Source organism: Myripristis murdjan, chromosome 13 (assembly GCF_902150065.1).
Source record: "Myripristis murdjan chromosome 13, fMyrMur1.1, whole genome shotgun sequence".
In the NCBI taxonomy this organism is placed as follows: Eukaryota; Metazoa; Chordata; class Actinopteri; order Holocentriformes; family Holocentridae; genus Myripristis; species Myripristis murdjan.
Genome location: NC_043992.1, coordinates 40,406,366 through 40,434,188, shown reverse-complemented (window position 1 = coordinate 40,434,188; position 27,823 = coordinate 40,406,366). Strand labels below are relative to the sequence as shown.

The window sequence follows — 27,823 nt, the reverse complement described above, 5'->3', positions numbered from 1 at the left end:
GCTGCTTGCAAAAGCTAATTGGGGATCTAAATAAAACAAACAAACAAACAAACAATTTGTGTATAGTTTAAATAGTTGATTTGATCAACAAGAAGATTCAGGAAGGGATAAGATGAGGGTCGATGACGATGGATGTTAGTGTCGAGGGGAGTGATGGAAGCCGGATGAGGGTGGATGACGTGTTCGGAGAGATGAAGGAGTCGAGGCTGGAGCGTCTTGGAACCCGGGGGTGGAGACTCAGGGTGGGGGCACGTCTCGATGAGCAATTTCTTTGCTTCATCATCCCCCGGTGGTTCCTATGATGAAGGAAGAGAGGAGAATTACTGAGGGTTTGGGGGCGTGGGGTTTGAGAGAGCTGAGACAAACAGGTTAGGCGTGCTTATATATGTGCGTGCAGGTATGTGGCTGGGAGTGTCACAGGTGATTTGGATTAACGAGGCACTGGTGTTGTGAATTAGTGAGAAGGAGCGGGGCGTGGTCCTGTTCCTGAACTTAGTTAAAATAATAACTTCATTCAAAAACCTGCTATCAAGTCCAGTTGACCTTGACTTTAACCTCACTTGACTGTGTTGATGTGTTCCACATCAGTCAACGCTGGTTTGTTGGCATTTCCAGACATGCAGATAATCATCATCAAATGAATGCAGTTTTCTCAACGCCTTCAAACTAAATTAGAACATTCTGGTGTTTGTTTGTGACAAAAGACAGATGTTTTGCTCATTTTTTAGAACCTCAAAGTGATTGGTGTAATTTTAAAGAGCAAACTGTGAACAGCTAAGGCGTTAGCCACCTGTGATGACCCGCATTCCATTTATGATGTCGCACACTGCACATATCGAGCAGCATCTGAACAAATAAATCCACCTATTCACATTTTCACTTGCACACATGTGCCTGTAAACCCAGTACATAGCTAGAGGGATTGACATGTAAAATGTAGCAGGCAAAGCAACGCCAGTCAAAGACCACCCAACTGTATCTATGGAATGTCCTCAGCAGTGCAGTTATTTTTTAGCAAAATAATAATTTGGGTTGAAAACACCAACAGAATTTAGTGAATGAGTGAATTCAGTGAGTCAAGGGGACAGAGGCTGCCCTCAGAGGCCCCGGGGATGAGCTGCCCCTGAAGGGCTCAGGTGGCTTTATTTTCTGAGGGTGTACATCACTTCCTTCACTATGCTCTTGTCAGGGACGCATCAGGACGCATTACAAATAATACGTGGTCAAATATGTCCCAGAACCCTCTGCAGCTGGTTTGAGTGATGGGATCATGATGCGTCTTTTGAGGTCATTTTCACTTTCTTCTGTTTTTCCTCTGAGGGACCAACGATCCATCGATGGCGACTCCAGTAGTGCTGCTCTTCCGAGTTCTGGAGGATCTGGGAGAGAAAGAGCTAAAATCATTCAAGTGGCACCTGCAGCAACCCGGCATCCTGAATGAGCTCCCAGCCATCCCAAAGAGCCGACTGGAGACGGCAGACAGGCAGGACACGCTGGACGAGATGGTCAAGACCTACAGCCTGTACACTCTGGAAGTCACCAAGGAGGTTTTGAAGCAGATAAACAAGAATGACCTCGTTGAGCAGTTGGCACACTGCCCAAATCCTGAAGGTAAGTCTGGGGAAGGTTCCAAAAAGAGGTGTGACGGCCGCCTGTCTCTGTAGGGCCTGCTTTGTGTTTTCCCCTGTGTTGTCTTGTGTGTATCTGTCTGTCTTTGCAGGTAACCCTGTAGGCGGGGTTTTGTCAACTGGGTGATCGGGAGCACCTGGCCAGTCTCCCTGAGAAACCCTCCCTGCGTTCCAAATCGCATACTTTTACTTTTTACTTTTAGTATGTACTGACATGAGGTCATCCCTGACCTCCGACCCGCTTGCTCACTTCCGCCACCGTCCGTAGTGCCACATTTGAATGTTGTTGTCAAAATGGCGGTGCTGTTTCATACTGCGCTGTCGTCTGTCTGATTTCTGATCTTCTGTCTTCCTGTCGCTGCTGCTGTACCTGAGCCAGGTGAGTGCCATGTATGTGTGTGTGTGTGTGTGTGTGTGTGTGTGTGTGTGTGTGTGTGTGTTTTCTTCCGTATGTGGGCGTGGCCTGTACACACAGCTCAGTCAGTGCCATGTAACTTCCGTGAGTAAAGGCTGTTCAGAAAGGTAGTTGTGACACCAGTTCCAGGCAAATGAACCTAAATCCAACTCCTTCACTTCTTTACAGGCTGTAAATCAGATTGATAACAGCTGAAAAAATCATTCACAGATTAAAAGAAACACAGCTGAGTACACATAAGCTGTTCCAAATCTTGACCCAAACAAGCCAGTTTCAAGATTGGGCAGTAATTATTTATTCGCAGTATCATAAATTACTGCTATTCTTAACCCTTATCTTTGTGAAAGGAGGTAACCTGTTAAGTCGAGTATATCAGGATCAGGATAGCTGATGTTTATCAATATGATACATGTCTCTGCAAAATGGCTGGTCTGAAAAATCCCTAAAATTTCATTAAAGATTTTTGCAAAGTTTAGATTTTGTTGCCTGGTATCTCTAACACAGGCAACTGGATGATGGTAATTTCATGGTCAAATACAGCATTGTATTTTTGAGGCTGATTCATTAAAATAATATATGTAGCACACACACACACAGTAAAATAATTCTCTAAAAAGGCTGCAACACCCTCAGCTGTAGCTGTCGTGTCACATCTGAAAATGTTTAAACTCTGTAGTACAATTATATTGGCACTAATTTTGTAAGATACACTTCTAATATTCACAGGAACTAACCCAATACCTTTCCCATTTGAGAAGTATAAAGGTGGGGTGCTCTGGTGGCTCACCAGAGTAGAGTGTGTACCATGTACCAAGGCAAGTCGTCCTGTCTCTTTCTACTGTAACTGTCAAGTAAAGCAGAAATATAATAATATATATATTTTTTTAAAGGCTGAAGGTGTTTCTATTTTATTAGACTTAAAACTGGATGTGCTGCTAGGAGGAGATAAAAAGACTGAAGATCCTATCGTGCCCCGCTGCTATAGAATAACCTCCCTGCTGACATCAGGCAATCTGAATCTGTTGATTCTTTCAAATCTAGATTAAAAACTCATCTCTTTGGCCTAACTTATGGCTGACAGTAGTGGTACGGTGGGCTGGTTCTCTGTCTCAATGAAGTAACCCAAGCACTCACCTGCCGATGAGATTATGAGATTATTGCTCTCACAGAGCTAATTATCAATTAGTCTTCTGCAGATTGGAATCAGAATGTGCCACCTTTGTCTCTGTGTGAGTGTGTGTGAATGGTTGATGTGTGTTTTGTCCGAGTGCGTGCTCTGTCTACTTCAGATCCAGGTCGTCATGGTGTCGGTGGCTGTGTGGCCCGGGTCCCTGGCTGCTCTGGTGCATCCAGCTTCCCTTGGCGTCATCATCCCTCATCTGCCACCTATCTATCCTCATACAGTTTATTGTTTGTTATCTGTGTTTACACCATCGATTGCATGTCTGTCCGTCCTGGGGAGGGATCCCTCCTCTGTTGCTCCCCTGAGGTTTCTTCCTATTTTTCTCCCTGTTAAAGGGGTTTTTTAGGGAGTTGTTCCTCATCCGATGTGAGGGTCTAAGGACAGAGGATGTTGTATTTTTCTGTAAAGCCCTTTGGGACAAATTTGTATTTGTGATTCTGGGCTATACAAATAAATAAAATTGAATTGAATTGAATTGAAGATAAATAGGTGGGGTTATATGTTGATTGAAATAAGATTACACATAGAAACACTGTTAGGCCTGAAATTCTGGCAAGGCAAATGTCTAATAGCCTGAAAAAACAAAAAACAAAAAACGGATTGCACAGGGATGAGAGGTCCACTGACCATGGGACCACTGGTCACCACCATAAGGGGCACTGGAGAAAAATGTCAGAATGTCATAATCCTGTCTATTAATGAACTTTGGTATTAATAATGCCTATATTCTTATTGTTGCACTGTATGCTGCATTTTGTGTGCTTATACCAGATGGCCATCTATCTACCAATCTATATATAACATGAGAATTGATATTTTACTTTACTGCTTATAAATATGAACCATTTGGACTGTATTGTCCTCGCTGTTTAGTGTCTGTTATGTGGTCACTATGGTCCAGACCAGTTGTTCAGTGGTCCCTTGCATGGTCCGTCCATGGTCCTGAAATGGTCTGGACCATAATGACCACACAAAGGATCACTGAACAGCTGGTCTGGACCATAGTGACCTCCAGTGCTGCACATGAACTATAGCAATGCTTTATTAAGGAAGGTCCATAAGGGTATTAAGGTTATTTCACATTACCAATGCATGTGTTGTCAAAAACATGATTTCAAGAGTAATTTATATATAATCAAGAACAGCAAAAATTGAAAGGAAGTCACACAAAAGTAGGCAATGCAATTAAGATTTTCTGTAGCATCGTCTAATTGATATCATCTGATGTTATTTCTTTATTCAGTCATTCTTGCTGACTGCCAGAGAAATCTCAAATTCAACCTGAAGGAGAAGTTTAAGGATTTGTTTGAAGGAATCAAGAAAGCAGGAAAGTCGATACCTTTGAATCAGATCTACACAGAGCTGTACATCACTGATGGAGAGAGTGGAGAGATCAATACTGAACATGAGGTCAGACAGATTGAAGCAGCATCCAGGAAACCAGACACACCAGAAACACCAATCAGATGTGAAGACATCTTTAAACCTTTACCTGGAAGAGATCAGCCAAGAACAGTAATGACAAAGGGAGTGGCTGGCATTGGGAAAACAGTCTTAACACAGAAGTTCACTCTGGACTGGGCTGAACACAAAGCCAACCAGCATGTCCACTTCACATTTCCATTCACTTTCAGAGAGCTGAATCTGCTGAGAGGGAAAAAGTTCAGCTTGGTGGAACTTCTTCATCACTTCTTCACTGAGACCAAAGAAGCAGGAATCAGCAGGTTTGAGCAGTTCCAGGTTGTGTTGATCTTTGACGGTCTGGATGAGTGTCGACTTCCTCTGGACTTCAACAACAACCAGATCCTGACTGATGTTACAGAGTCCACCTCAGTGGACGTTCTGCTGACAAACCTCATCAAGGGGAAGCTGCTTCCCTCTGCTCGCCTCTGGATAACCACACGACCTGCAGCGGCCAATCAGATCCCTTCTGAGTGCGTTGGCATGGTGACAGAGGTGAGAGGCTTCACTGGCCCACAGAAGGAGGAATACTTCAGGAAGAGATTCAGAGATGAGAAGCAGGCCAGAAGAATCATCTCCCACATCAAGGCGTCACGAAGCCTCCACATCATGTGCCACATCCCAGTCTTCTGCTGGATCACTGCTACAGTTCTGGAGGACGTGTTGAAATCCAGACAGAGAAGAGACCTGCCCAAGACCCTGACTGAGATGTACATCCACTTCCTGGTGGTTCAGTTTAAAGTGCAGAATGTCAAATATCATGAGAAACATGAGAGAGATTCAGTCTGGACTCCAAAGAACAGGGAGATGATCCTGTCTCTGGGAAAACTGGCTTTTGAGCAGCTGGAGAAAGGCAACCTGATCTTCTATGAAGAAGACCTGGCAGAGTGTGGCATTGATATCAGAGCAGCCTCAGTGTACTCAGGAGTGCTCACAGAGATCTTTAAAGAGGAGTGTGGGCTGTACCAGGACAAGGTTTTCTGCTTCATCCATCTGAGCCTTCAGGAGTTTCTGGCTGCTGTTCATGTCTTTGTGACATTCATCAACTCTGGAGTCAATCTGCTGTCAGAAGAACAATCAGCCTCCCAACTAAAACTCCTCCAGAGTGCTGTGGACAAGGCCTTACAGAGTCCAAATGGACACCTGGACTTGTTCCTGCGCTTCCTCCTGGGTCTTTCACTGCAGACCAATCAGACTCTCCTACGAGGCCTGATGACACAGACAGGAAGTAGCTCACAGACCAATCAGGAAACAGTCAAGTTCATCAAGGAGAAGATCAAGGAGAATGAGTCTCCAGAGAGAAGCATCAACCTGTTTCACTGTCTGAATGAGCTGAATGACCATTCTCTAGTGGAGGAGATCCAACAGTACCTGAGATTAGGACGTCTCTCCAGAGTAAAACTGTCCCCTGCTCAGTGGTCAGCTCTGGTCTTCATCCTACTGTCATCAGAAGAAGATCTGGAGGTGTTTGACCTGAAGAAATACTCTGCTTCAGAGGAGGCTCTTCTGAGGCTGCTGCCAGTGGTCAAAGCCTCCAAGAAATCTGTGTAGGTTCAGAGATAACTGGATATATTAAACACATAACATGAGGTTTTCTACACAAGAGAAACACATTTAAATTTATTGTTTTTATTTCTCCTCAGGCTGAGTGGCTGTAATCTGTCAGAGAGAAGCTGTGCAGCTCTGGCCTCAGTTCTCAGCTCCCAGTCCTCTAGTCTGAGAGAGCTGGACCTGAGTAACAATGATCTGCAGGATTCAGGAGTGAAGCGTCTCTCTGCTGGACTGGAGAGTCCAAACTGCAGACTGGAGGCTCTCAGGTCAGGATTCCTCAACCTGCTCAACACATGACCAGTTCAGTCCTGATTTACATACAGTCACTAGGCCTGTCACAAATAACAGATTTCACTGTTGCGGCAGAAATTATTGCGATAAGTGATAATAATGTGTAATATTGTTCTTTTAAGACCATTTTTATTATTGTAATTTTGACATTTTCAGACCATTCTTTAAATTTGTATTATGATAATATATATCTATGATAATCAAGGCATAATGATGCAATACACCGTTTAAAAGAGAAATAAACATTTATTCAATAAGAATATTTAAAAATGTAAATAAGAAAATTTAAATATCAGAAATAAAGAACACTTAAAAATACCTAAATAAATAAAGACCTGAAGAATACAAAAAAATGACCAACAGTCCCTGGAAACAAAAAGTGCACTGTATTAAAAAAACAACAACAACAACAACAACAAAAAAACAAAACACACACACACACACACACACACACACACAACCAAAAGCAATTAAATGGACTCAGTCTGTTATCAAAAATTGCACTTGAATAAAAACAACCAAAAATATAAAAAAACAGACTTTTCCTTTATTAAAAAAAAAACACTCAAAAACTACACACAACCAAAACAAATTCTTTGTAAACAATATTTAGATAAATATTAAACATTAGCAGAGAGGCATAGACACTATCATTCCTTAACACTTCCAACACTTCCCTTTGCGTCTTGGCTTGTTGTTGTTTTTTTCTTAACTGGGAACACTGGGCGGGCTGGTTGTGCTTTAGCTGTGCACTGAAGTTGCTCATATTCCCTCTTTTAGTTTGGAGAGTTTGAAAACAAACGCGGCTCACCTGCTCGTCCAGGTGACTGGGCTCCCCTCTCTCATCTGCTCTGAATCCAGAACATTCCCACACAGGGGGTTTGGCTGCGTTTGGATTGGGAAGAAGTTCCATGACGTTCTCGTCCACTCTTTTCTCCGCCTCGTCTCGTGTGTGTGTGTGTGTGTGTGTGTGTGTGTCTGTGTCTGTCTGTGTGTGTGTGTGTGTGTGTGTAGCCCATGGCCCCGCCCTGCACAGAGACAAAGACACTCGATGACAAGAGCGTTCCCTCCGTTCATTGTTCACACCGGACACGATAACGCAAATTCGCGCGTCAAGTTTACATTAAAAGTCAATGCAAAGACACGATCACACGTGATTTCGGGCCAGGCGGCGCGTTTGGCGCGATACACGCGACGCGATGACGCTTCATCGCGTCCAACGCCTCATCGCGCAAGTTGAAAAATTTCAACTTTTGACGCGACATCGCGTGATGCTTTGACGCGATAGCCAATCAGTGTTGATATTCTCCCTACGTCACCTATGTCACGAACTGCCAAAGGAAATCGAAAAATGGAGGACAATATTATTGTTGCCGTGTGCGGGCTACCGGGCTGCCAGGCTGCCGTGTGCGGGTTGCCGGGCTGCCGTGTGCCAGCTGCCGGGCTGCCGTGTGCCGGTAAATTTTGCGAATATGTGTCCGTTGCTAATGCAGCTATTGGATGTAATTTACTATTAACCCTGCTAGCGGTAACGTTAACCCGGCATATCTGTCTCGCTACGTGTGTGCGTCTTGTCAGTGGATGTGTGTCGCCACAGATGGAAAAGTCTGCGGGACAGCTACATCAGGGAGAGGAAAGAGGGAGAGAGGAGGGCGGGTTCGCATCAACGCGTCCATTGCACGATAGACACGATTGAGGAAATAAATGATTCCATGGTCACGCGACGCGTTTCGGGCGTTTCGCGAGATTAAATTGCATTCATCGCGTCCGGTGTGAACACGCCTTAATGAACCAGCTCACCTCGCTGAAGATGATGCTCGACAGTGAACGCTCTTGTCGTCTGGTCTCTTTGGTGGAGAGAGACTGTCGTGGCAGAAAGTGGTGGTTCAACAAAGGAATCAAATGGTCAAGACACAAGTGTCAGATGGAGAATTCTCTTTATTCACAGCGGCCCTACTAACAACGTAGATCAGAGACAATTCATCCAAAAGCCCACATTACAGATCATGCCGTCACTTTTTATACCCTGGGTTTGTATTGGTTATGCGTTGTTTTGGACAGTATCTCATGACGTTTTGGCAGATCTAACTTCCCGTTAATGGGGAAACATTTCCTGACCTCGCTTAACTTGGACTTCAACCAGCTTCCTCTGATTACTCCACATCATGTGTGTGTGTGTGTGTGTGTGTGTGTGTGGTGTGCTTGCCTATTTCCCAGAACTCTCCAGATGTTTCCTACTCATGTTCTTAGCCTATACTTGCCTTGTTTTGGTGTCAGTACTGATCACAATGGCTTGGCGATCACACCTTTCCTGTACTTGCCTTGTTTGGTGCCAGTACAGGTCACGATGGCCTGGCTCTTACACTTTTCCTGGTGCCCAAACAAGTATGTGACCTGGCCTGTCTATTTGACCCTGCCGCACTACTACAAGACGAGAAAACAAACACGCATGAATGTGGCAATTAATCGCGGTCAGAAAAGTTACTGACTTCATTTAAATTTACCAATTGCAATTAAATGACTTATGGCATATATCGCGACAGGCCTCACAGTCTCCCCTGTAGCCAGCTGTGAGGACACTGAGGTCTGGAGCTCAGTAATAATGTTCTGTCTAAAAATAACAATCAGAGCTGTATAACTGTATGAATAATGAGGGTTTGAAAATGTCTCTTTAAGTGTCTGTTGCTGTAGTTTGGAGGTGAGTGAGCGTGCTGGCCCGGCTCCTCTCACCCAGTCCTCCCAGTCCTCCCAGTCCTCCACTGTATACGCTCTGTGCTCAAGTGCTCCCAGTCCTGACACAGACTATGAGGTCATGACAACATTGTTGTTATATTTGCTTCTTCATGAAAACGTTAACCTCATAGGTGTGCATGTAGCTCCAACAGATTGTTCTGTCTCTCTGTCTTGTCACTGTGAAACTGGAGATACTGGAGAATTTGACCCATTTTTGAAATATAACAAGTCACCCTCAGTTGTCAACCTGCTGAATGAAACATGCAGCAAGCTGCTCTTCATCTAGAGACAATGTCAACCTCCCAGAGAACAATTCTACATCTTACATGTACTAGACTGCTGAATATTTTAAATTTTGCTATAATTTTTTTTAAAAAATAATAATAATAATTTAACATGATGCAGGTCAAAGACTAAAAAAAGACTATTGACTAAAACTAGACTAAAATATTTGGATTTTCTTCGACTAAACTAGACTAAAATATTTGGATTTTCTTCGACTAAAACTAGACTAAAATGCCAAAACTTTTCGTCGACTAAAATGTGACTAAACAAAAAAGAATACAAGTTGACTAAATATGACTAAAACTAGTCATTTAACACAAGACTAAGACTAAAACTACATTGAATTTAACACTGGTATCCCCCAGACTTCACTTGCAGACTCACAGACTTTGAGGCCGTGTTCCTGGGAAGTCTGCGAGTGCTGAGGGCTTTCCAAACCCACAAGTCCAGAGTCCAGAAGGACCTCAAGTGGACTTTCTGCAGACCTGCAGAGAGTCTGCTTGGGTTGCAGACTTCTCTGACTTACCCACAATTCATTGCAATATGGACATGACATTATAGATTTTCCAGTTTCCAACTAAAAACCAAAACTAACTTATTATGAGAGTGTAAAACAGCTACTGTATTAAAATATTACTTGAATCATGTAGGCCAGCAATAATATTCAACCACATCATGATGCAGAAATATGTAGAGGTATAGGCTTTAGAGGAATCAAACCAAAATGCATTTTATTATTGCAGCCTGTCCACTCTCCCTCTCTCTGCTCTCCTTTGGGTTTAGAGATTAGACATTGACACAGACTATGAGGTCATGGGATTCATGACGCGTGAGTACCAACCAATTTTGTTCTCACCACCTTGTGTATGTTTGTGAATCAGAATCATTCTAAACTGACAGGCGCGTGCTCGCAATTTGTGATTAGCATACTACCACGCCCCCATTTCTCCATATATGGAAACCGCTAGCCTAGAGTTGATTCATGAATGAAGGAAGTGGTTACGTGAGGAGAGAAGTAGAAATTTCACAGTTTGTTAGAAGCGATGGTGCCCAGAGGCAAAAAACAAAAAAACAAAAACAAAAGACCACAGAAATCGAAACAATTGTGTGCGAGGTGGAAGCCAGAAAAGGAATACTTTTCCAGAGTATTTCCTCGGGGGTGACCATGGTAAAAAAAAAAAAAAAAAAAGAAAAATGATGCTTGGATAGCAATAACTAAGGCTGTTAACGTAGTATCCCTGGAGAAGTGCACTGTGGCCCAGGTGAAAAAAAAGTGGTCCGACATAAAAGTTGATGTCAAAAAACGCATTACGGACCAGAGGAAAAAGAAGGAGACTGGTGGAGGACAAGGTCCACCTGATCTAACCCCACACAGTAGTTTTTGACATAGACGGTAGGAGTAGTAACCGGGAAGGGCGCAAGGCAGTAATTTCGCCTCGGGCGGCAACATAGGCAGAACCGCCACTGACGCCACAGGATGAGAGACGAGCAGCAATAATTGGACAAACATCCATTCATGGAGCATGTCCACAAAATAAAGGTGAAAGTGATGACATCCAAGGAGAACCCAAAGTAACTGTACTGTTATATTTGCAATTATGTGTGTTCCTAATGAACAGGCACAAGTCAATCTGAAAAACATTTGATTCAAATGAAAAAGGCAAATCCATTTGCAACAATTTAACAACTTAATAATTGTCACAATGATGAGGGTGAAAGTGTGTCAATTTCATGGTTATTTAGTACATCTGGCCAATATATTAGTATATTAATTATTTTTTAAAAAAGTTAATTAAATCTCTTTTTAATGAATGTGGTTTTATATACTCTGCATGTACTTAAAAGGTGTGTATTTGCATTTTCTAAGTCAGTTTGGCCTTCCTCATTTGTGCGTACACATGGACTGAGGCAGCTCTAAATTTGTTCGCAGAGTAAGAACAAATTCGGGTAAGAAAACATTGATGAGTCCCAGATTTGTGCGTCAAACGATCGTACGCACAGTTTAAGCACAGATTTGTGCGTACGCACTGTTTGTGAATGAAGCCCAATGTTCTTATATTTGCTTCTTCATGAAAACGTTAACCTCATAGGTGTGCATGTAGCTCCAACAGATTGTTCTGTCTCTCTGTCTTGTCACTGTGAAACTGGAGATACTGGAGAATTTGACTGAACCATTTTTGAAATATAACAAGTCACCCTCAGTTGTCAACCTGCTGAATGAAACATGCAGCAAGCTGCTCTTCATCTGGAGACAATGTCAACCTCCCAGAGAGCAATTCTACATCTTACATGTACTACTGCAGCCATGCATCCAGCTTCATGTCACTGAACAGATTCCTAAGCTGTGTAGGTTTTTGTGAAAACACAAAGCAGATGATGTGGTGGACTGATTGTGTTTGTGATGGTGTGCAGGCTGTCAGGCTGTCTGCTCACACAGGAAGGCTGTGCTTCTCTGGCCTCAGCTCTGAGCTCCAACCCCTCCCATCTGAGAGAGCTGGACCTGAGTACCAACGATCTGCAGGATTCAGGAGTGAAGCGTCTCTCTGCTGGACTGGAGAGTCCACACTGCAGACTGGAGGCTCTCAGGTCAGGATTCCTCAACCTGCTCAACACATGACCAGTTCAGTCCTGATTTACATGCAGTCTCCCCTGTAGCCAGCTGTGAGGACACTGAGGTCTGGAGTAGGGCCCGACCGGTATGGATTTTTTGGGGTTGATGCCGATTCTGGTATTAGGGAATAAAAAAAAATCTGATAACCCATAGATCGGCCTATTAAATTTTTACATTTTTCAATTAAAAAAAAAGACGAAATACCTGCTTTGGATGGCTTAAATATAGTTCCAAACACTTGTTAAAAAGATATTAATTCAAGGGAGAACATTTTACTATTTTCAAATACTTTTATTATCAAAAATTGTGTGGAACAAGCAGCACATGAACAATTTGAACATAAAACAAATCAAAAATATGATGTGCAAAAAGGCAGTATCATCATGTCATCATGTTTAGCTTTAAGGTGCTGCCATAGGTTGGTTGTGGTTTTGCTATTTGCTTGCTTGATCCCTGGCTTACAGAAGCTGCACAAATATTACAGACTGCTTCACCAGTAACATCCTTGGTGAAGTACTCCCACACCATACATGACCAGTTCAGTCCTGATTTACATGCAGTCTCCCCTGTAGCCAGCTGTGAGGACACTGAGGTCTGGAGCTCGGTAATAATGTTCTGTCCAAAAATAACAATCACAGCTGTATAACTGTATGAATAATGAGGGTTTGAAAATGTCTCTTTTAAGCTCCAGCCATGCACACAGCTTCATGTCACTGAACAGATTCCTAAGCTGTGTAGGTTTTTGTGAAAACACAAAGCAGATGATGTGGTGGACTGATTGTGTTTGTGATGGTGTGCAGGCTGTCAGGCTGTCTGCTCACACAGGAAGGCTGTGCTTCTCTGGCCTCAGCTCTGAGCTCCAACCCCTCCCATCTGAGAGAGCTGGACCTGAGCTACAATCATCCAGGAGACTCAGGAGTGAAGCTGCTCTCTGCTGGACTGGAGGATCCAACCTGGAGACTGGAGGCTCTCAGGTATGGAGAGACACACACAATGTCTTACAGAGGGCTGAGGAATATTGTTTCATGTTGAATGGTGGATATGAGTGACATGGTCTGCTAAATCCTTCAGAGGGAAGGTTATTTACTTCTACTAAAAAGTAACTGAGTTAGTAACTGAGTTACATCATTGTCAAAGTAATTAATTACCAGGAAAAGTAACTATTACGTTACTTTTTTAAAAAATTGTTCAAATATGTCAAATTAGTTAGCTGCCAGAGAGCCATCGGAGAGAGCCATTAGTTTGAATAAATAAATAAATACATTGATATTAAAAAATTAAATCTGGAGGAAAGGGTTGTCACGTGAACACCCTCCCACACTCACAGAGGTAAACAGAGTAAACTTGCAGAAAGTCAGTGTTTCCCATACACAGACCAGTGTGGTGCAGCGCCACACAATCAACACCAAGCACCACAAATTGATTCTGCTTTTTCCCCCAACACGATTTTAAAATATAAATATCGTTCCGTTCATTCATCTCTGCATAGCGCTCTTTCTCCCTGTCATTCTCATTCACACACACACACACACACACACAGACACACACAGACATGCCAGTGGTGTGCGGGTACACTTACAAACGACCCGCACTCGCCCGACGTTTTCAACCAACCCGACCGCAACTCGGACCGCAAGTCGGTTAAAATAATGGACCCGACCTGCTTCCCGACGTGCTTATTTTAAAAACGTATAGGCCATGCTCTTGGTTAGCTTGATCATAGCCTTATTGGCTTAGGAAACTGACATCCTTGAGTCATGTGCATTTAAAACAAAGTAGGCTATTACAATTTTGATGCAGAGCAGTTTAACGTTAGGAACCTGCATTATTGCATTAGCCTATTTTATCCCGCTTCACCATGCATGCAAAAGTTAGTAATAATAAATTAATAATAGTAATGTAATAATAAAAAGGTAATAATAATAATAGTGTGCGCCAAAGTCTGCAATGGTGAAAATATGGGTCCCTCAAGAAAAAGGTTGGGAACCACTGATCTAACGGCCTCTGATAAAGTAGTGATACCTTCTTGTCTGGGTGGGGAATTCCATTCATGTTGATAAATTACAAAAAAGTGTAAAGTCCGATCGGTTTGAAAATTGACACGCCGCGTTTTCTGCACAAGACGCACATTTTTCATATAGGATAATTAAATAATAATAATAATAATTATAATAAAAAAAGATCTGGGGTTTTTGAAGAAAGATCTGGGGCTTAAGCAGCTCTGATTGCTGACAGAGAGCTGCTCGGTTGAAGCCGCATCAGTGAGTTCAGTTACAGCCTAGTAACAGTGCAATTTATTGTCAGTAACGGTAACGGCGTTGTAACGGGGGAAACAGTCATTTTTTTTTTTTTTTTGATTACTCGTTACTGATAAAAGTAACACTGTTAGTAACGCTGTTTATTTATAAAGCTGTTATTCCCATCACTGTTTCCTGCCCATGTTTCCATCCTCAAAGAGAATCTGCTGCTCTGACTCTGGGTCTGTCTCAATCGAAGGGCTAGATCAGGGGTTCTCAAACTTTTTTGGCCCAGGGACCCCCTGGAGGGGTCAAACTTTTCCGGGCACCCCCTGACACTCCCAACACCGATAAGCATAATACTTATAACCACATTTGTACTCTTAGCTAGTTGATTAGCAGCATTAGCACATAGCCTCATCCAAGGGTGTAGCTTTGGCTGGGTGGGGATGTAAAAGCGCTCCAAGGCGGCGCCCCTGAAAGTTGATTTTTGCATTTATGACTGCAATTTCATGTCATGTAGAGCTGATCAAATAAACAAGCAAACAATCATAATCAGAAAAAAATAAAAACTAGTAAGGGATTGACATTAATGTTTATACTGCATACAGTACAGGCCAAAAGTTTGGACACACCTTCTCATTCAATGCGTTTTCTTTATTTTCATGACTATTTACATTGTAGATTCTCACTGAAGGCATCAAAACTATGAATGAACACATGTGGAGTTATGTACTTAACAAAAAAAAGTGAAATAACTGAAAACATGTTTTATATTGTAGTTTCTTCAAAATAGCCACCCTTTGCTCTGATTACTGCTTTGCACACTCTTGGCATTCTCTCGATGAGCTTCAAGAGGTAGTCACCTGAAATGGTTTTCCAACAGTCTTGAAGGAGTTCCCAGAGGTGTTTAGCACTTGTTGGCCCCTTTGCCTTCACTCTGCGGTCCAGCTCACCCCAAACCATCTGGATTGGGTTCAGGTCCGGTGACTGTGGAGGCCAGGTCATCTGCCGCAGCACTCCATCACTCTCCTTCTTGGTCAAATAGCCCTTACACAGCCTGGAGGTGTGTTTGGGCTCCTGTTGAAAAATAAATGATCGTCCAACTAAACGCAAAACGGATGGGATGGCATGTCGCTGCAGGATGCTGTGGTAGCCATGCTGGTTCAGTGTGCCTTCAATTTTGAATAAATCTCCAACAGTGTCACCAGCAAAACACCCCCACACCATCACACCTCCTCCTCCATGCTTCACAGTGGGAACCAGGCATGTGGAATCCATCCGTTCACCTTTTCTGCGTCTCACAAAGACACGGCGGTTGGAACCAAAGATCTCAAATTTGGACTCATCAGACCAAAGCACAGATTTCCACTGGTCTAATGTCCATTCCTTGTGTTTCTTGGCCCAAACAAATCTCTTCTGCTTGTTGCCTCTCCTTAGCAGTGGTTTCCTAGCAGCTATTTGACCATGAAGGCCTGATTGGCGCAGTCTCCTCTTAACAGTTGTTCTAGAGATGGGTCTGCTGCTAGAACTCTGTGTGGCATTTATCTGGTCTCTGATCTGAGCTGCTGTTAACTTGCGATTTCTGAGGTTGGTGACTCGGATGAACTTGTCCTCAGAAGCAGAGGTGACTCTTGGTCTTCCTTTCCTGGGTCGGTCCTCATGTGTGCCAGTTTCGTTGTAGCGCTTGATGGTTTATGTGACTCCACTTGGGGACACATTTAAAGTTTTTGCAATTTTCCGGACTGACTGACCTTCATTTCTTAAAGTAATGATGGCCACTCATTTTTCTTTAGTTAGCTGATTGGTTCTTGCCATAATATGAATTTTAACAGTTGTGCAATAGGGCTGTCGGCTGTGTAGTAACCTGACTTCTGCACAACACAACTGATGGTCCCAACCCCATTGATAAAGCAAGAAATTCCACTAATTAACCCTGATAAGGCACGCCTGTGAAGTGAAAACCATTTCAGGTGACTACCTCTTGAAGCTCATCGAGAGAATGCCAAGAGTGTGCAAAGCAGTAATCAGAGCAAAGGGTGGCTATTTTGAAGAAACTACAATATAAAACATGTTTTCAGTTATTTCACCTTTTTTTGTTAAGTACAGAACTCCACATGTGTTCATTCATAGTTTTGATTCCTTCAGTGAGAATCTACAATGTAAATAGTCATGAAAATAAAGAAAACGCATTGAATGAGAAGGTGTGTCCAAACTTTTGGCCTGTATTGTATATGAATATCTATACTGACTACAAGTATTTAATAATTCTGTAATGCTGTAAGTTAAAGGCAACTAAAGAAAGACAAGCAGGCAATTTAACTGAGTTCTTGTCTTTAGTGCAACTGTGCATCATCCTGTACATCAACAACACCATACAGAAACATAAATAAATTAAATGTTTGACATTAAATACCTAAATACAAACAGATTAGTGTCCATTGTCTTGCTCTTATTTGAAAAAAAAAATAAAATCTCTGTTCTTGAGGCTCTACAGTTCTATAAGCTTGACATTTTAAATCATGGTTAGTAAAAATGGATAATCCCTGCTTCCCTAGAGACAACAGGCCAATGTGCCTGATAAAAGCTCTCATATCAAAGAAGCTGAACTGTTGTTCTAACTGCCACCTGACGACATAAACAGTGAAGTAAACAGTCCGTGTGTGTAGCTGCTGCCCAACCAGCCAAACAAACTCCGCTGTGCGCGTCCTCCGGCGCTTTTTTTACAACCACATGGAGTGACTGCGGGGACGGCCAATCACACGTTAGCAAGAAACGGCAGAGCCAATCGATGAGCGATATTAGGTTAGAGGCGGGACTTCTAGCAGAGACCGGCCGTTAACCCTTTGTGTACCATAAGACCTGACTAGACACTGATGGACAGAGGCGCTTTGAGTGTTTGTTGTCGCTGTTATTTGTGAAGCCATGCGAGCGCCTGTGAGGTGTCATACCAGATTGCCTGATGTGTGATCACATGAGGAAGCTCCCCAAATCAGTCATGGGAGACATTCACAGTTTAACGCCCCTCCCCCCCAAAAAGTTTTTTAAAAAATTAATAATAATAAAAAAATACATTTCCGTGAATTTTTTCGCGGACCCCCTGGCTATGTGGACCCCACTTTGCGAACCGTGGGGCTAGATGACTACTGGGTCGCAGCCTGCGGTCCCTACGTAGGAGGCGTCCTTTGTAGGTGCTGATATCAGGTTTACCAGAACTAAAAGTTTAGTGAATTGGGACGACATGGATTCTATAGTTTTATGTATTTTATTTTATTTTGTCTTTGTGAAGATGCAGGAGCTCAATCACTTGTCCCGTCGCAACCGGGTTATATATTTTCACACAAGGGAGCAGCGTGATCAGGTAAAATAGTAGCCTATACACCGTTTACTATAACAGCACCCGCTGACATAGCCTGACTGATTATTTGTTTACTTAGGCCGACTTATATTTCATCTCACGCCTCAGACCTACAGACTATCCCAATTAAAGTAATTGTACACATGGCTACATTGTAACGTACCTGATGCACTGATGGTTGCTATGGAAACATCATGCAAAATGCCTGTCTAACTCATCTAACTAAACTTGCATTTACAGGCGTTGTTCAGATACAGTTAACAGCTAAACCCAATCTATGGTGGTAATTATAGGCATGGAAACTTATCCAAACGTCATGATATAAACATCAAGACGGTCTGAAACATGCTTCATAATTCCAGCAATGGTGGCTGATCCAGAAATTCAACTGGACCCAAACGTACCCTTAGTCCAGTCATTTTAGGCCAAAATTACCAACCTAGGACAAACTCCAAGAGAAGCAAACTCAACTGATTCTGTATCCTCAGTTTGTCCTGAGTGAGGGGAAAAAAGTCCCAAGAAATCCTATGGGTGGAAAGTTTTGAAAATCCCCTCTATATGACCATATAATACCAATAAACACTGTTTTTAACACACAGGGGAAAGGGGTTCAACATTTAACTTTCAGATATCACTATAAAAATTCACAAGTTGATTACACACACAAAGACAAGAAAAAAAGTCAATTACAAGTTTTTTGAATTATTCTGTTTACACATGCATATCACACATTATCTGATTTGATATGCGCTAATAAGGAATATAAGGAATAAATGCCAGAAGAGACATTTAAACAGTGAATTAAAAGGTTAATATATATATAGTAATCTTTTTATCTGAAAGTAAAATTTTGAACCCCTTTCCCCTGTGTGTTAAAAACAGTGTTTTTTCACCAATGGGATTCCTTGGGACTTTTTTTCCCCTCACTCAGGACAAACTGAGGATACAAAATCAGTTTAGTTTGCTTCTCTTGCAATTTGTCCTAGGTTTTTTCATAAAATGACTGGACTACCTGGGAAGTAGGCTGTAATGTCGGCCGTGAAGCATCGTGGAGGTGTGTCCTGCAAATGAGTCAAAAATAGGCTGGATCGGTCGGCTGCATTATCAGGACCCCGCGCGGTAAAATTGAATTGGGACAGCATTTGTCACACCGCCGTGACGTAAGCAGCCTACAAATATGACCTGGGCAGCGTACAGCCTTTGAACTGAGACAGAGACTCTGTTTCTTCCTCCAGGGTGGACCATGGTGGAGAGCAGTGGCTGAAACCAGGACTGAGGAAGTGTAAGTGTGGATTTACTTTAATTTAATTTAATGTAACAGGGACAGTGCACATTAATGAACATTTCTGTCAATGCACCAGAATTTGCCAAAAGGCCATGTTGAGAATAGTGTGTTTCTGAATATCTGCTGGGACCTCTCTGCCCTGGACAGCAGCTCCGGGCAGAGAGCAGACTGGACACACAGATTTCTTGTTTTGCCTTTTATACAGGGAACTTTGGCATTACAGATGAATGGAGCTTTACAAAGTTGTGAGTGGATAATCTTTGAGCTGAACAAGAAAATATAAAGGATACAATTATATCAATACAATTAGAATATAATTACGAACACACTCATTGGACAATACGAGACTGACGGTGCTATGACTCCTCCCACCGTCTCTTCAATGTAAACACATTAGGACCCCAACAGTGCTGCCTACAATAAGTGCCTGACTGAAAAGAGAAGGACCTGCGACGTCCTGAAAAGTGCCTGAACAAAATGTAATCCACGTATGCTCCTGCTAACAAAGGCTGAGAGGGGAGGAGCCACACCATGAACAACTCTGTCAGTCACACACACATCTGCATACCTGAGCACGTTTTCCAGCTCAGGAACTTCTATTTCCTTCAAAGTGGGCGCTGGTGGAAGTGATGCGGCCTCTTATCAAGAGTCTCCAGTGTTTGTTTCTCCAATAACTGTAGTGGCTTCAGTGCTGTGGAATCAGCCTGTGAGCAGCTTGTTAAAGCACAGCTAATGTGAGAGAGGATCACTGACTGCAGCAACATCTTAGCAGCTTGACTTGACATGGAGTTCCTCATGTGCCTCAAATTCAACAAACTCAGTTTGACTCGCTGACAGACTTTTTTTCCCCGAGCCTTGAAGGAGAGATGGCAGTGGATCGTAACGCTGAGATCCTTCAATTCTGTTGCGACTTGTTCCCACTTCTGTTTGACTCCTGAACACAAAGCAGCAAACATTCAGCTGTTTAGATGCTGCAGCTGCAGTTTCTGCTGTTTGTTCTCAGCTGCTTTTACCTGCTGAACCAAACCAAATCACATTTGATGGGTCACAGGTGTAGCCTATCACCATAGGCGGCGCTAGGGCATCGGGAATGGGGAAGCTAAACAAAAAAAAAATGTTACCCAGCAGCAGCAGAGTGACGCTTATAATAATAAAGGCTCCATCTTGCTAACATGACCCAATGAACCCTATTTAACTGAGCATTACACTCAAAATTACAATAATATTTCATATAGGCTAGGCTGATATTGCTGATGTCATCAAACTGAGATGGCGCAGCAGAATAATTCATTCATTCTTTACACAGATTAATACTCATTATACTGTAGTAGCCCATATTAATTCATTAATTATAAAACGGGTGCTTCCCATCCTTAAATGTGATTGGCTGAGCCGCGTTCCATGCTGTTGTAAAATCAGTGTAACCCTCTGGCAGACCGCAGCACAAAATATCCCTGCGCCACTGTAAACGGACATAGCGTTGCCTAGCAACCAACTACTCTGCGCTCCACTTCCTCGTTAGGTCACATTTGTTTCAAGACTTTTGTCAACAAAATGTCAGACTTTGTGGTGAATTTTGATTTGCTGGGTGGCCTGAGCCTGGATGAGTGGTTGGAGGAGCTGCTTGGTGTCTGTTAAAAGACGCTGAATTCACCACCAGCAACAATGTTTTCACCGGTGTGGTAAAGAAACTCCGCCGAGAAGGACGTGACAAATCTTCCCACCACCAAGCCATAACCGAGGCAGACTGCCAGAAGATGAGGCACTTTCAGGCACCAAGTTCAGACACACCTTGGGGGCTTGTCTGTAAAGTCTGGTTTGACGTGCAGCTTCATGGGACGCAGGGCGAACGAGGGCAACCGCCAATTAAAGCCCGACTCCTTCAGCATCCGCCACGAGGAAAATGGCCTAAAATATGTCACCCTGTCTTTGAACAAATGCACAAAAAATCTCAAAGATGCTGCCGAAAAAACATAGACAGTCTGAGGGGATTCATATATGAGCAGCCGGGTAACCCACTGTGTCCGGTGGCCTCCCTGGAGAAATAGCCTACCTCTCCCTGCTGCCTCCTGATCCTCCTGCCTTTTATCTCCACACAAAGTGGACACAGTGGGCTCTAGTTTCGCAGACCAGGCGAGGCGGGGACACAGCGCAGCTGCGCTTCGCCAACTGGGTGTGGCCAGGTGGATTTTGCAAGTTTGGCACGCCGTGCTCAGTGGACTCCACCATCCCTCCTGCCGGCAGAGGGGAGGAGAGAAGGCGTGGAGTGGGTTTGACACAGCCGATTCACATTTAACCAATCAAATGAGCCCCTGTCCTCGCCTTTAAAATGCGCTGGGCGAAGGCGTAATGAACGTTTACACAGTCGACATGGAGGAAGAGAGCAGCAGCAGCAACACACACTCAGGACAAAGAGGCCAGTCTCTGCTGCTGGAATGTTGCTGGAGCTTCCATCCATCCATCTGTCCATCCATCCATCCATCCATCCATCCATCCATCCATGCATCCATGCATCTATCCTTACATTCGTCTTTCTCATTCCCGTCTTTCCATTACCTACCTGCCTCGCATCTCTTTTTTTCCAGCTCTGTCACCGTCTGTTAAAGTTATTGATTTTTACGAGCAAATATAAATTTAACTGTGAAGCCCCCATTTTTAATGAATGTTTTTACCTCAAAGGATAATCCTCGCCATATTCAAATAAATAGCCTACATGTTTGTTTTGCAACTTTCAACTCCAACACTTACCCCAATGGCAAATTTCCTTTGGCTTGGATGTGGCCCAAATGAACAGCAAAGATGTGGCCCAGTTACGGAAGTGAATGACGGCCCATATCTGGCCCAGGTATATGAAAGCTGTGTTTGAACCATAACATAGCCAGACCTCTGCCACAGCTGGACCAACACCAAAAGATCATATGGCTTACAGCTGGGCCTCATACGGCACGCCTGTATGGCTGAGTTCTGGTAAAGCCTAATGGCTCTTATGTGGCCCACATGTGGCTCACAGACCAAAAGCCAGATTTTACCCAGAAGCTAAACTAATTTACACCAAACCTTTTACCTGGCTCACTTTCGGAAGTGAATGATGGGCCACATCTGGCCCTAGGGTGTATTAGCTTTAACTGAACCATAACAAAACCAGACTTCTACCAGGAGTGAACTAAATATGGTCCTTATGTGGCCTTCATATCGTTGACAGAGTGACATTACTTGAAGTGAATGACAGGTCTGCTGGCACCAAATAACAATAATAATTTTAGTGCAAAATGAGCAGTGATTAAGTCGCCCTGTATATGGATCACTTTAACCATCCATGATATGTATGAAAATGAAACACACAAGTTTTGCTTCAAAGTTTTATTTCACAAAATGTAGTGCAAACAAAAATGAACAGTACAAAAAATATGAACAGTATGTAACTATAAATGAACAGTTTAAATTGAGCTGAACTGTCAGCTCCAGCTCTTTTCTTTTCATTAGCAGTTTTTTTCTCTCTTTTCTCCCACCATCTCTGTCACCAGCCAGATGAAGCCATGTCTGAGACTGAGGAAGTCACTGGGTTTCTTCTAACAGCACCTTCACAATGCAGAACATTAGAAAGAGTAGTGTTATTGTAGCTTATGATATAATGTAATGCACTGCAAATTTTCAAAAAGTTTTTATATTTCATAAACTGTATGTATGACTTTCAGCTGAATCAGTCAGTCACTTGTCAGATGCATAGAGAGGGAGAAGACAGGCCAAGGAGTGTCACCTCTCACGTGACACTGGTTGCATCACTACAGAAAAGTACTGTGATTGGTTCGTTGCGGCCAGGGGATTGTGGGATTTGTAGTTCTTGAAAGACCACACTTAAGCTAGGTTACTCGCTAAACCAGTCTCCCGGTCCACACACACACTTTTGAGGGCAAAGGCGAGTGAAATGTTTGCACTAAGAGAAGCACATAGAAACTGTGAAAGATGGCCACTCGACCATATATTCATGTTGGTGGACGGGCAGAGGCGCCGCGCATAGATCTCTGGCTTCATTACTCGCTAACGTTAGCAGCTAATCACCACTGACACGCCTCAGCTGCGTTAGCACCCAACGTTAGCAGCTAATATAATTTATATACGGTATATAAATTATATTAGCTGCTAACGCCCAGTGTGGTATTACCACAGTGGCGTTTGCAGCTAAGCAGCTAATATAATTTATAAACCACACGGGAGCTGCGTTAGCTGCTAATATAATTTATATACCACACGGGAGCTGCATTAGCTGCTAATATAATTTATATACCACACGGGAGCTGCGTTAGCTGCTAATATAATTTATATACCGTGCTTCATATGGCTTCATATAGACACAGGTGCTGTGTTAGCAGCCAATGTTAGTAGCGCTTAAAGTTAGCGACCGCTTTTAGCAAAATCAGACATTAGAGATCATTAAAGTTGAATCAAACATTTTCATCCTAAAAGCAGCAGGCTTAGCGAGGATGCTAACACAGCCATAAGCCTGTGTCTAGTCACCGCCTTCACACGTCTTAAAGAAGAACAGACTTCTGTTTGGCTAATCATCTTATAGTTTTCTCCTCCAAAGACCAAAGGTTTTGTGGAACCATAACTTAGTGAGAATAAAATCGCCATTTATTATCATTAGTTCAACAAAATTTAAAAGGTTTAAAATTCACTTACCAAGCCAGTTGAAAGGTGAGAGGAGCCAGGGGGAAAATTAGGCAAATAAGGTCCTGGTCATGTGCTGCAAAAGACTCCACTCTGCCACCTGGGCAGGTGTCAGAGTGTATGGCCAAACTGAAGGTTAGGATGTGGCCCACATGTGTTCTGCCATATCACATTTGCCAGTTACAAGTCAGGTGTGGCCCAAAAGTAAAATCTATTATCTGGGCCAAGCGCTTCAATTACTGAACTGTCCCAGAGGAGAAATCCCCTCCATTTTTGAAGGTATGGCCAAACCAATGTGGTTATGATGTGGCCCTCATGTGTTTTGCCGAATCACATCTCAGCCAGAGGAACCAGCTAGATGCCACATGTGGCCCAAAAGTCAATGCTATCAGGGTACTGATGCAACAACACACTAGAGATTAAAACAAAGGTTGAAGTTTTTACATTCGCTGTTCTAAACGTCCAGAGTCTGGCAAGGAACTGATGCATTTTACATTTTCAGTTTGTGTGGAGTCAGGGTTTCCTCTAAACAAAAAATTGGCACCGGACAACGTGACCGACAGGTTTTCAATTTACCGGACAAATGTTTGAAATTCCGGTCAAATATTATCTGGATTTATTGAGCTTAAAATTATATGCAGGCTATATAAGAATATCAAGGCATGTCAATTTATAGCGTAATCTTTTTATTGAAAAGAGGCTGTATCAAATGAAATGAGTGCCGTCAACTGACTCACGTGCGTAACGTCTAAAATAAATCAATAAATATTGCACAAGCCAGTGCTCTTTTAACATGAACATTGCATACAATTGCAACTACAATTTGCAAACACAAAAAAAGGCTCATACCATTTTAATAACGCGGCGTGCTGCCAACTTGAAATCAAATAGATGCAATAAAAACTTAATTCAGCAGCTGAATTAAAATCCAAAGTCTCAAGTGTCTCTCCACAACTTGCAATGCGCATCAGTCTTGTGACCTTGTTCTCCTCCAGGCGACTTCGCTGTGCTGTTTTGATCCGGTTCTGCAGAGAAAAACCTCTCTCTCTCTCTCTCTCTCTCTCTCTGTCTCTCTCTCTCTGGTACACTGGAGACAGGGATCACGCAGTCTATTTTTTTTTTTTTAAATAATAATAATGAATAAAATTACGTGGAAATTGACTGTTTTAATAAAATTCAAATTGTGAATATTTTCACCGGACATTTACAAATTACAAATTAGTCTGGTGATTACCGGATAACGGAAACCCAGAGTGGAATATTTATATATATGGAAGAAGAACTGTGTAGTTGGGCGGCACGGTGGTGCAGTGGTTAGCACTGTCGCCTCACAGTGAGAAGGTCCTGGGTTCGATTCCCACCCAAGGTCCTTTCTGTGTGGAGTTTGCATGTTCTCCCCGTGTCTGCTTGGGTTTCCTCCGGGCACTCCAGTTTCCTCCCACCGTCCAAAGACATGCAGGTCAGGTGAGAGAAGCTAAATTGCCCCTGGGTTCGATTCCCACCCAAGGTCCTTTCTGTGTGGAGTTTGCATGTTCTCCCCGTGTCTGCTTGGGTTTCCTCCGGGCACTCCAGTTTCCTCCCACCGTCCAAAGACATGCAGGTCAGGTGAGAGAAGCTAAATTGCCCCTAGGTGTGACTGTGTGTGTGGATGTCAGTGTTTGTCTGTCTGCCCTGCGATGGACTGGCGACCTGTCCAGGGTGTCTCGCTGCCTTCGCCCTATGAGCGCTGGGATCGGCTCCAGCACCCCCCACGACCCTAGTGAGGATAAGCGGTTTAGAAGATGAATGAATGAACTGTGTAGTTAACAGGAGCAGCTCCAGACACCATGACTGGAAAAAAGACATCACCGTACTGGACACACTGTTTGACTGACAGGTGATCAGGTTGGGTTTCCATGACGCTGTGTAGACAGGCATGTTCATGTCCCTTTAAGACGCTGTACTACGTGTCCAGCGTGTGTGGTCACGTGACTCCACCCCTCCAGTCTGCAACAAGAAGGGAACAGTGTTGCCAACTTGGCGACTTTCTCACTAAATCTGGCGACTTTCCAACTCTCCATGGTGACTTTTTTTGTCAAAAGCGACTAGAGACAAATCTAGTGACTTTTCCTGGTGTTATTGGAGACTTTTCTGGTATTTTGGAGACTGAAAGCTCGTGTCGTTCCTCTGCAGTTCCTGTTCTCAGCGAGCAGCGGGTGCTGCCGCGAGCCCCTCCCCCGCCCCAAAGTCCTCCCAGGCGGTCACAGCCTCCAGCTGCAGTCAGGAGAGGAGCAGAGAGGAGACCCACCACTCCGCCTGCAGGCAGCAGATGAATCACACATGCACAAAGCCGCGTTGATCGCGCCCTTATTCCTCTCCTACAGCGCCCATTACAGTCCATTACAATCACATGCAAATCGCAAATTATGCAAATTAGGCGATGACGTCATTTGGCGACTTCTAGCGACTTTTAGGAGAGCCAATAGCTGCTTTCCTTACTGAGGAGTTGGCAACACTGGAAGGGAAAGAGACGCTGAGGATGGAGGACGGCTCAAATGTAGAAGCGGCTCGAAGTCGATTCAGTCGAGGACGACTTGCTTATCATATTTTATACTTTAAACTTGGTTTGACTGTCAGTGGTTCAATAAATTTAACTTAAAGTATTTCATATGTATTTTCTTCAGTTATTCTCAGACAGAGTTAGAGTTGCACTTCTCAGGATGCAAACTTGTCGCCTTTCGGCTCCAATCTCTGTGTTTTTGGTCAGTCGGGTCGTTCACGTGAATCGTGTAGTTTGGAAGAGACGCCTGGCCTCCGAGTCCCATGGAAAGTTTTAACGTTAGTTTGAAGGAACCGCCTCACGTTAAATTAGACCTTGTATAACGTTATGCTTCGAGCAAAGTGGCTAACGTTAGTTAGCAAGACAAGCGGGCCATATGATGCTGGAATGTCCATCAGCAAGATAGCAAACTAATTAGCCAGCTAACGTTAGCTAGTGCTAATGGTAATTCCAGCATGGTCTGCTTGTCTTGCTAACTAACGTTAGCCATTTAGCTTTAAGCATATGCTTGCTATTTAAGGGCCTAGCCTTCCAGCTAACTAGCAACTCCCGTTATAGGGGGGGGGGGGGGGGGGGGGGGGGGGGTTATGCTGCCATTGCCCCATCTAGTGGCGAATGGAAAAAACTTTCCTTCCATTGCAATAAATAGGTCCAGGGAGGCATACTGTCAATATCACTGTCAATTCACAAAAAAACAACAACAAAATAAATATTATAGGCTATAGCCTTATTTTAGTGACAATTTTGGGGAAGCTAAGTTTCCCCTAGCCTCTTAATAGCGCCGCCTATGTCTATCACAACAACAGCCTCCAGACGCTGTTGGCCGTTCCACTAGACGTTTTTCTCTTCGTCTCATGGCCCACCGGCCCACCGGGGAAATCCCCGGGGGGTGTGTGTAATGCGGGGTGAGTCGGGTGGGGGTCCGGGGGGTGTGTGTAATGCGGGGCGAGTCGGGTGCACTGTGGGACCGCGTCTTCCTCCAGTGCCTTTTTTTCCTTTCGCCCTTTCCGCACCACCTTTCCTCTTTTTTCCTGGATTTGGGGAATTAATTTCTTAACTTCCGCCTCCTCTCCTTTCCTCCACACACACACACACATGAGTCGCGACACCACCTCCTCAACTCGCTGCCTGTGTTTACAGTGCACTCGGACTGTTGGGGCGGGTGTTCATCAAAACAAACCAATCAGGTCTTGAGCTCTTCACAGGCTGCTGGCCCCTGATTGGCCTGTCCGTCTCTCTGACTCAAAAAAAGGTCAGACTGGCGAGGCAGCCGGACCAGACCGGCCTGACAGCTGATTGGCCTGGCTGGCGACCTGTCTGAAAAAAAAAAAAAAAAAAAAAAGACAGACAGGCCACCAGGCCAGTGACAGGCCGGCGGTTCTCCTGATGTGCAGTCCGGGCCTGGCAGCAGTAACACTTCATGTCTGTTCTGCAGGATGAATGTTTTCTTCAGCGGCTGTGTTCATGGTTTTGACAGCAGAAATATTAGTTTGGAGAAATGTGCAAAATCAAATGAGACAAACTTCATGTCATTATGTCAGAAAAACCAAACAATGAAGCTCTGCAACAAGCAGTGTT

The 27,823-nt window shown here is 43.6% G+C and overlaps 1 protein-coding gene across 1 annotated transcript in view; it reads left to right on the top strand.

Annotated features, from left to right (window-relative positions):
• The first annotated feature begins 1,337 nt into the window (after positions 1-1,337).
• Positions 1,338-27,823, top strand: part of LOC115369780 (NACHT, LRR and PYD domains-containing protein 12-like) — a 27,468-nt gene continuing 982 nt past the window's right edge. The window contains exons 1-6 of the mRNA XM_030066447.1: positions 1,338-1,641; positions 4,470-6,234; positions 6,331-6,504; positions 11,960-12,133; positions 12,959-13,132; positions 18,989-19,035. Coding sequence (XP_029922307.1) covers positions 1,338-1,641; positions 4,470-6,234; positions 6,331-6,504; positions 11,960-12,133; positions 12,959-13,132; positions 18,989-19,035 — 2,638 coding nt within the window. The remainder of the gene's footprint in view (positions 1,642-4,469; positions 6,235-6,330; positions 6,505-11,959; positions 12,134-12,958; positions 13,133-18,988; positions 19,036-27,823) is intronic.